This window comes from Typha latifolia, chromosome 10 (assembly GCF_019914945.1).
Source record: "Typha latifolia isolate L0001 chromosome 10, TyphaL0001v2, whole genome shotgun sequence".
NCBI lineage: Eukaryota > Viridiplantae > Streptophyta > Magnoliopsida > Poales > Typhaceae > Typha > Typha latifolia.
The window spans coordinates 4,536,211-4,546,328 of NC_133095.1; the positions used below are offsets into that span (position 1 = coordinate 4,536,211).

Here is a 10,118-nt window from a genome sequence, read left to right on the forward strand (position 1 = left end):
TCCTTTTATACCTTAAAACTTAAACACTTAGCTTCCTTTGTCGTTAATTATACTTTAAAACTTAAACACTTACCATCATTAAATTAAATTGTATTTCTATAAGGATAATTAAGTTATTTTTACATTATAATTGACAAATTGTAAATAAATTGGTTAGGACCGCGAGTTAGGTGCTTAAGTTTGAAATATATATATATAAATAAGTAAAACTCGAGATTACTAATTTAGGAAGTGTTCAGTTGCGGTGTTTATGGATGATACTTAGCATAAGATATACCAAACACTAATCAAATATTAACTGTTAATTATTATATGATTGCTAATTTAACAAAGATTTTGTATATAAATGTGATTCTTATCAACTCATTAATATATCTAGCAAATCACCATTGATAATGACATCTAGTTTAATTTAATACCTACCGACATGCATCCTACCTACCTAACCCTCTCAATTAAAATGCAAAGGTAATAAACTATTCTCCAAGCTATTCTTCCTTTTCTAAGTATCAAGCTATTTGAACCAAAAAAATTCTTAAATTTTAATAATAACATAAATAGGCTCTCGGAAACTAAGTGCATTTATTTTCTATATCGAATGCATAATTTTTTTAACGACATAGTGCACGTAATTTATATAAAAGATGCATGAAAAGAATCTAATTTTACTATTATCTAAACTTAAAAGACTTTTTGGTGCAAATGTCCGCCAATGTTTCAACATTGTAGTAAAAGATACGATCAGTTTACTTATCTACAAATCAACTCTTTCTTTCCTGTATACATTTGCGACAAAAAAAAGATAATCTTCTTATTCTTTCTTATTGAATATTTAACAAAGCTCTCCCGGGATAGTTTTATCTAATCATTGGAAAAAATAATTATGATTCAATTACATAGCAATTCTATTTAGAATCGGTCTTGACATATACTATTAGATATGTATCAACTCATTAATCGCATAACTCGAATAAATATGAAATGGGGATGGTTTTGATGCAATAATGTGAAAATATAGGTGGTGATAAGCAAAAATACCCTAACTTGGATAATAGAGCACGTTATACAAACTGAAAATAATTCACAAGAAAAGAAGCACGGGGACTAATAATGGAAAGAGGAAGGACCTTTTTGTTAAAATAATAAGCGGCAAGGCTGGCGGCCACTGTGAGATGGCTGCATGAGGGAAAGATTCCTCCTTTTTACTGCTAAATTATTGAACGTATTCTTTTCTCCCCTTTTCTGAGTAGAATTTAATGCACGTACCCAGTAGTGACATTATTGGGATTGGTGGTCATTCCCATCCAAGCTGTAACTCCCCTAAACTGGAGCAATCCAATCCAAATCACCACCAAATCTTTATCTCCTTTTGAACCCCCCCTGATGCCTTTGTTCTTACTTTTATGCTCCTTGGAAACGAAGAGAAGGAATTAAAAAGGAAGAACCTTTGCTGACACAGAACACGCATTGGTGTGAGAAAGTGATGTTAGCTTTTTGATGCAGGCAATGGGGTAAGAGTGGGTGGGTAGCAGCTGGATCTTTCGGTGCGGCTGTGTGCGTTGCTGAGATCCTTTGCCAATCTTTTGGTGGGTTTTCTTGCACAAAGGTTGGGTTTTCCTTGTTTTTTTTTTTTTTCCTTTTACCGCGGTTTGATCGATACCCACTTCCGGAAATGTTGTGATTTGTTGTTGGTTTGTTGGTGTCTGACTGATCTCTTTGAGTGTTTTGGGTTTTTTTGTGTGTGTTTTGGGAGTGATCATGCGGATTTAGCGATGAGGGTATGTTTTTGATTCCTTGGTTGCTGTTTCTGTTTGATGAGGAGGGGCTCTTTTGCTATAGAAATTAGGAACTTTTTCATGTTTTTGTTCATGACTCAAGCTGAAGAAGGACAATTTAACCATGTTGGATTGACAGATTTAGTACTGTGGCTTCATCCTGATAATTATTAGTATTGGAAGTGCTGATGATCTTGGTGATCAGGCGCCGCCGCTGAGAAAGCGTTCGATCTTAGTCTCCACAGAGGCCTGCTTCTCAAAATCAAGGTGAGAACAAACGATTGATCATTACTTCCGTGCGATCGCTATCGCAGTGTTGATTTTGTTTTCAAACAATGATAATTCTTGAATTTTCTGGTCTCACAAATCCACATTCTTAAAGGTGGCCTGAAAAGAGTGTTCTATCTTTTCTGAATCTTACTAAAAGTTGGTGGCTCTCTGAATCTTTCTGAATCTTGAAGTTGGTACAAGTATCAGGACATATCATGGCAACTTTGTCGAAAGCCGAGTCGCGACGCTTGTACTCTTGGTGGTGGGATAGCCATATCAGCCCAAAAAATTCAAAATGGCTTCAGGAAAATCTTACAGGTACTTGCCTAAGCTCTGTACTTATCATTCTTGAAGATATGTGCTACTGAATTTGCATTCAGAGATACCTTCTGCAGAGGGAATTTCAGAGGTTTGAGTTTCTGCGTTACAAGTGTAGTTAACAGGACTGAGTGCAAATCATGTTTTTAGGGCTAATGTTTAACTTATACTCCCGATTGCAGCTGTCAACGATTTATACCAGGTTGTAGTACTTTGAGCTTCCGCTCAGATGCATAACAGACTTTAAATGTAATTATCTTGGGTGCTAATTTTAGATGGTGATTCCTAGATGCAATCCGTTGAAGAATAGTTTCAAATTTATTGTTATCTTACAATGCAATAAGTAAGTTGGTCGTGTTATTTTAAAAAAATCTGTCCTATTTGAATGCTAACTTTGATGGAGTGAATTCCATCTTATTGAGAATTTAGTAATGTAAACATCTAAGTGGCTACATAATCTTTAGAAGTTGCTTCTTTCGTTGTCATCTATGGCATGATCAATCCGCTTGGGTCCCTTACCGTTATTCGTTCTGTTTCATGATCGAATCTCTTAATTACAAGTATAATTTACTATTACAATGAAACTCCTATTCTTTTTCTATATATAATCTCAGTGAAGCTCGAGAAACAGAAGTCCACCATTTTGCCAGAGATTTTGAACTCAAATTTCTTTCATGGAGAATATCATAATTGCTAGGGACTGCAATTACAGTATTGTAACTAACCTTCTATAATCAAAGAAAAAATGCCACTTTTTTGAGAGATACAAAAGGTTTGAATGTTTGGAAGGAGAAAATCAAACTATTGGGGATAAAGTGTCATAATTTTCTTCAAATGTGAAGTGTATCATGTCACATTTGAAGCTGATCTCAAATTTGGACCTGCTTGAAGATGGGAGTGAATTTGAAGGCTACATTGATGCCTATCTTATGGTTGGGATCTTCATATTACAGATTATGTTGGTGTGAGGGGGTGCTTGAATGAGCAGTGCATAGGGTGATTAGCAAATCAGCATTAGAAGTTTGATAGAGGTATCATCCATTGCATTTTGTCAGAGTATATTCTGTCAGTACAGCTATTTTGGCTAGTCGTTTAACATGATTATGATCACCAATATGGCATTGTCTGTACAATTTCATTCTTAAAAACACTGGCTGCACAATTGCCCTTGTAGGATAATTCAGTAAAATTTAGTGTTTTGATGAAATTAACCATATTTGGAATGGCAAAAGGCCGAGAATTTCTATAACATTTGAAAGAAGAAGACAAGTGTTATCTTGGATCTGTTATTTGCTGGTCCCTTTTTCTCTCTCTAGCTTACTATGTTCTAAAATGATTAGAGTAAAATAATAGTGTATTAATTTCCTGTACATGCTTTATAAAACAGATATTGATACCAAGCTCAAAGCAATGATCAAAATCATCGAAGAGGATGCTGACTCCTTTGCAAGGAGAGCAGAAATGTACTATAAGAGACGCCCTGAGCTTATGCATTTGGTCGAGGAGTTTTACCGCGCATACCGAGCTTTAGCAGAAAGATATGATCATGCAACTGGAGCATTACGACAAGCTCATCGAACAATGGCAGAAGCATTTCCTGATCAGATTCCTTTAGAATTGGATGATGAGATCTCACCTGGAAGTTTTCCAACTGAGGAAGAAATGCGTGCTCTTGATATGCCTTCAGCTACTCTACCACTATTCAACCCTGCTGATTTCCTAAGAGCTACGAGAGGTATTATAATCCCACTTTTCCATTTCATTAACATGTGATGCATTGCTGAGAAGAGCTTAACTGAAACAACTGACTGATGATGTGATTACAGTTGGAGAAGAAGCAATGAGCTCAAAGTCTACTGAAGCTAGAGAGAGAGAAACATGGAGTTCTAATGAGGAAGAAGGAAAAGATTCAGACCATAAGATGCTGCAGGAAGAACTATCTCAGTTATCAAAGGAAAATGAATATCTCAAGACCCAGATCACATCTGAGTTGCAGAGAGGTGATAAAGCTGAATCCCAAGCACTGAGCCTAAAAGAGGCTCTTTCAAAATTACAATCCGAAAAGGATGCTGCTCTTCTGCAGTGGGAGCATTCAAGTGCAAGTTTAGAAAAACTCAAGGCTGAAATATGTCATACTCAGGAAGAGCTTAACAAGCTTAGAAATGAGATGCAAATCGGAATCAAAAGTTCAAATAGTCCTGAGGAGCAACACCTTCTTTTGGAGAGTACAAATCAAACTTTACAGTTGGAACTGAATAATCTCAAGCAGAGAGTAAAAGACCAGCAAGGTGAGCTTAATGAGAAGCGAGTCGAGTTGGTTAAACTCGGCATTTCTTTACAAGAAGTGCAACTACAAGGTATGCAGGCCGAGATGGCTCGTTTATCTTCTGAGAAGCTGCTGGCAGAATCTCAAGAAACGCTGAGGAATTTGTCTTTGGAGTTTCAAGGTGAAGTTTCCAAGTTGAAAGACATGGAACTGAATAAACTTGCATCAGATAAAGAATTAGAGAAGGTTAGGACAGAAAACAAAATATTGAACAATCAATACCGTTCTTCTTCTTTAAGGATCATTAGTCTGCAGGATGAAGTAATTTTCTTGAAGGATGTACAAGCGAAACTTGAAGACCAAATATCTCTCCATGTAGAGGAACAGAAGGCTCTTGAAGAAGAGCTTTCTTGTCTCAAAGAGGATAAAAATGATCTAGAATGGCATCACTGCTCTCTTGCAGCAAAGATAAAGATAGTCAACACTAACATGAAGTCACTTCAGGAATTAGTTCATGACTTGAAAGAGAGAAATGCAGAGCTAGAAGAGATCATCAAGAATCATGAGGATGTGAAAGTTCTCCACCTTGAGAATCTGAAACATTTGGAGGAGATGTCAGAGAGGAATGCAGCTTTGGAAAATTCTCTCTCAGTTGCAAATGTTGAGCTGGAGGAACTAAGAAAGAAGAAAAAGTCACTAGAAGAATCTTGTCAGCATCTCAATTCCAAGATTTCCACATATAATTCGGAGCAGGTTCTGTTGATCTCCCAGGCAGAGACTATCGCTAAGAATATGGAGAATCTTTCGGCAAAAAATACATTCTTGGAGAACTCCTTGTCTGATGCAAATGTTGAACTTGAAGGTCTGAGAAAAAAGTTGAAACAGCTAGAAGAATCCTGTCAGTCTCTTCTTATTCGGAATTCTATGCTTCTAGCAGAAAAGAAGATGCTTGTCTCTCAGGTAAATATTTTAAGAGACCTTGCCCTCTCAACCAAAAGTTTCCTGTTTTCTTGAAATTTCTTGAATGGAATTATGGGATGTTTAGTCTTCTCGTGTGTGATGAAAGTTTCCTGTTTTTCCATTAAAGTTCCTCTTAATAATCTATGTATCAACATTAGACCATACATAAGATTGGTTAGTTGTGTCACCAACCTATTTCCTGTTGTTTTATTAACTTGTGTATATTCATGTTGGCTAACTGTTAACCCACATTTATATGTCAGGTAGAAACCATTGGGGAAAGTTTAAGGAACTTGGAACACAGGTATGAAGAGCTACAAGGCAAACAGTTAATTCTAGAGAGGGAGAAAGATTTGACACTCCATCAAGTTGTGGAACTGCAGAAGATGATGAAATTAGAACGTCAGGAACATATAGATCTTATGCAGTCCAGCAAGAGTCAGCTTAGTGCTTTAGAGAAGAAGATTTGTCTACTCCAGGAAGAAGGACACCGTAGGGAATTGGAGCTTGAAGTAGAGCAACATAACATCATTAATGCGCAAATTGAGATTTTTATCTTGCAGAGATGCTTAGGTGATGTGAAAGAAAAGAATTTGATGCTTTCAGTAGAATGGCAGAAGTATCAAGAGACATCAAGTGTAACTGCAAAATTGAATTTGGTACAGAAAGAGAAGTGCCTCATTCAAGAGGAAGAGATGGAGTCCTTATCACAGCGATATGAGAAGCTAACTAAAGGAATTCACTTGATAATAGAAGCACTTAAGTTGGATCAGAAATACAGTTCGTTGGACATCACGAAAGATGAAATAATCTTGCAGCTTATTTTGCACGAGATTAGATACTTGCTGAATACTATTTCAGATATCCAGGATGTAAAGCAGAATCAACTTCTTGAGAAATCAGTTGTCATAACACTTTTGGAGCATTTTGCTCAGGAAGTAGCAGAACTGAGATCAGAAAGGAACATTCTCAAGCAAGAATCTCTAATGAAATCTGAGGAAATATCATCTCTGCAAAGCAAAAAGCATGAGATCCTCGAGTTAAACGGACAGTTCCAGCAGGAGACGCAAGCCAGTAAACAGAAAATGGAAGAACTGAAGGGCGAAATGAAGTTCCTGGATAAACAGTTATCAGTCTTGCAAGAGTCTCGTCGCTCTTTACAAAGTGAAATAATTGAGTTGCTAGAAGAAAATTCCTCCTTGTACAATAAACTGTATGAACTCCGACAGAAAGAGAGAGCACTGGAAGAGGAGTACCATGTTGTTCTTGCTGATGCTACTACCCAGGAATATCTTAATGTGATCTTCAGAAGTCTTAATTATGAGAAAGCGTTAGACTTGCAGTCATTACATAAGGATGTTGAATCTCTTCATGTGGTTAGGACTGACCTAGATGAGGAGATCAGACTAATGCATGAGAAAGTGGAAGCTCTAGAAGATGAAAACAATCGTCTCAAGGAGTCACTTGCTGCTTTGGAAGAGTTCAGAGGAAGTGATCCTAAACTCGAGGATGATCTTAAGACAGCATGGAGTGTCTGTGAACAACTTAATATACAAATTGAGGCAGGTAAGGACCTCTTAATACAGAAAGACAGAGAGCTCTCACAGGCTAATCTGAGGTTCCAACAAGCACAAGAGATGAACTTAGAATTATGCAGAAATCTTGATGGAGCTAAGGCGGTGAGAGAAGAATTAGATAAGAGACTTACAGTTCTATCAGAAAATAACAGGAGTCAGGAAAAGGAGATTGCATGCCTTCATAAAGTAACTGAGACATTGAGAGAGGGACTTTATAAGTTGCAGAATGAAGTTGAAGATCTCAGAAGCAATGAGAAGGATTTGACATCTGAACTGCAAAAACGGGTAGAGGTGGTTAAGACATGCGATGTAGAAATCGCCTCGTTACTAAATAACATCCAGTATGCAACAATTAGTGCAGCCCTCTTCAAAGAAAAGGTACTCGAATTGATATCAACATGTGAGAGCTTTGAGATAAGCTCCATGGTGCAGAAGGAAGTGCTAAAAGAAGAAATTGCTCAGAGAAACTTGCATGTCAATGAGTTGAAGGAGAAACTCAAGGCCTTTGAACTGGAAAAAGGAAGATTGAAGGTAGACATGAATGGAGATTTCATCCTTCTAGGAGCCTTACAAGATGATGTTGCATCCCTTGAAAAACAGACACTTTCACTGGCGAAGAACCGCTTACCATCATATGAGCAGAGAAAGGAGGTACTCCTTTTCCTATACGTTATACTAAGTTAACATGCTATCCGCTTTTATCTTTTGATTTTCATTTTTGAGATTATTTTACTTAACACATATATCTGTTTCAGAAGAACAAATTGATGTCACTTCGGCACTTCAAGACCAGCCAGAAACCAAGTGACAATCATGATGAAACACCATCGGCTGGAAACTTGGAACTGCAAAAGTTGCAAGCAACAATTAAAGCACTTCAAAGAGTGGTGAGAAATACAGGAATTCTTCTAGAAAAGGAAAGGCTTGATTGCAATGATAGTTTATCCGCTGCAAGGCAACAAATCAAAATGTTGAAATTCAAGCAAAACTCAGAAGATGACCTCAGTGAAGCAAACAGCGAGAAGAAGATGCTGAAAGACATACAACTTGATCTTGTTCAGACTTCTTCACAATACAGTAATAGTTATTGTTCATCTGAGCAAAGAAAGACAAAAGATACAGCTAAAACCAATGATCAGATGCTCATGTTATGGGGAGCAGTTGATGCAAATTACGATGACCAAGCACAGAATGCTCGAAATGTAAATATGCAGAATGATAGAAAGCATCCACAGACTGAAGAAGTTGAGGAAGATGAGGCCAGACGCCCTTCTTCTGAGGCTGTGAAGGAGTTGGGCATTGACGAGCAAGAGCTACCCAGAAAAGTTATTACAGAACCTCATCAAGAGTGGAATAGGAAGGTCATGGAAAGGCTCTCTTCTGATTCTCAAAGGCTACTAGTTCTTCAAGGCAGCATACAGGATCTGCAGACAAACATTAGAGCATCCGAAGAGCGCAGCTTTGAGCTTGATAGCATTAATGCGCAGCTGAAAGAAGCTGAGGGGACAATCTCACGGTTGATCGACACAACAAACAAGTTAACAAAGAAGGCTGAAAATTTCAGTACATCATCTGAGAATGTTCTCGGTGAGAATATTGAGGTGGGGAACAGAAGCCAAAGGAAGATCACAGACCGGGCACGAAAAGTGTCAGAAAAGATTGGTAGGCTGGAGCTAGAGCTGCAGAAGATCGAACTTATGTTGCTGAAGCTTGAGGAAAATGGACAAAAGAGAACCAACTCAATGCGCAGAAAGCCAAAAATTCTTCTTGTGGATTATCTCTATGGAAGAAGAAGAGACAGCAGGAAACAGAGAAAATCATCTTCTTGTGGTTGTCTGAGGCTTAGGACAAAGGATGACTAGCTCTTCTGGCGTTTGTGTTATCGATATGAAGAGGTAAAAGATGCTAGTTTAAACTCAAAATGTAGTAAGTTATCTCAATGTTTAATATCTTCTTGGTATGATTTGGAGAAGGAATGGGTGTTCATGTTTTCATAAGAAAGATTGTAAATGGTAGGCATGATTCTAATATCAGATGCTGTTGTGTAGCTTCTTCCCTTGTGTATTGCACCCCCCTAATTGGATGCTTTTGTGCATGCAGTGCTCCTTTATTTATCTAGATTTTATATTTTAAGTTATGAGAAGATCATCACTGAGCCTATCATGTTGGCTGCTGCAAGTTTCTTCTGATCTCGCATTGCTTATATCCATGGTGGCCTAGCTTCTTTATCTCCTTGGTACTACAGGCTAACTGTTCATGCAAAAATACTCAGGTTTTACCGGTGTAATTCGCAAATTTTTAGGTTGATAACCATGTAATGTTTGCTCTCTTTCTCTTGAGGGTATTTTGCATTGTTAATGAATGGAAACTTGAATTCTTCTCCTTAGATATTTGTCCCTCTCCTCTCCAAAATGCAGGGGTGACTTAGCGAGATAACAGTATTAGCAATTGTATGCTGACCCATTTTTTCTAAAGAAAGGAATTCTAAGGCAGAATTTTTTTACTCAAAATAAAAAAAAAATTCTATCCAGAAAAACTCTAAAACATGCCTAGTTTTAGTTGTCTAACTTAATTTTCTTCGATAAAAACACCTTAATTTGATAATATGATCATCGAACGTGAAATCAATTGGGTATCCATGAGAGTAAATAGCTTATTTTGACTGAAAATTTGATCCAATCGAAATCTTCCATTGAACTTTGGATGATTATTATCATCAGCTTGATTACACCACTGCAAACTGCAAAGTTCTCTGATAATGATCATCCTGTTGAGAAAGAATTCAAATAAACAAAATAGCAATAGAAAGGTGACATCCAACTGATTCTTGACAGGCATCCCATGACATCTAGTTGGCTCCTTCGAACTCCTCATAGCAGTGGTTTACGATTTAATAGGGACACCATACAATTCACTATATGAAAAAATGCAACATCCAATCTGCGATAGCTT

At 37.3% G+C, this 10,118-nt stretch overlaps 1 protein-coding gene across 9 annotated transcripts; it reads left to right on the top strand.

Moving 5' to 3' along the window:
- Window positions 1-1,215: 1,215 nt before the first annotated feature.
- Window positions 1,216-9,261, top strand: LOC140796318 (protein NETWORKED 1A-like). 9 transcript variants are annotated; one of them, XM_073149295.1, is made up of 7 exons: window positions 1,216-1,586; window positions 1,915-2,042; window positions 2,158-2,363; window positions 3,751-4,098; window positions 4,190-5,589; window positions 5,853-7,817; window positions 7,922-9,261. In XM_073149295.1, exons 3-7 carry the CDS (start codon window positions 2,261-2,263, stop codon window positions 9,026-9,028), a joined length of 4,923 nt encoding a protein of 1,640 aa, XP_073005396.1. In that variant the 5' UTR covers window positions 1,216-1,586; window positions 1,915-2,042; window positions 2,158-2,260; the 3' UTR covers window positions 9,029-9,261. The 9 variants fall into 9 exon arrangements, with proteins under 9 accessions (XP_073005396.1, XP_073005397.1, XP_073005395.1 ...); XM_073149296.1 differs by having other exon boundaries at window positions 1,281-1,606; window positions 2,253-2,363; XM_073149294.1 differs by having other exon boundaries at window positions 1,284-1,586; window positions 2,253-2,363.
- Window positions 9,262-10,118: the final 857 nt, after the last annotated feature.

Coding starts and splice junctions, on each gene's coding strand:
- LOC140796318 (XM_073149295.1), top strand. CDS start 2,261: ATGGCAACTTTGTCGAAAGCCGAGTCGCGACGCTTGTACTCTTGGTGG. Junction 5,590..5,852: donor AGAAGATGCTTGTCTCTCAG/GTAAATATTTTA, acceptor TTTATATGTCAG/GTAGAAACCATTGGGGAAAG. Junction 7,818..7,921: donor CATATGAGCAGAGAAAGGAG/GTACTCCTTTTC, acceptor TATCTGTTTCAG/AAGAACAAATTGATGTCACT.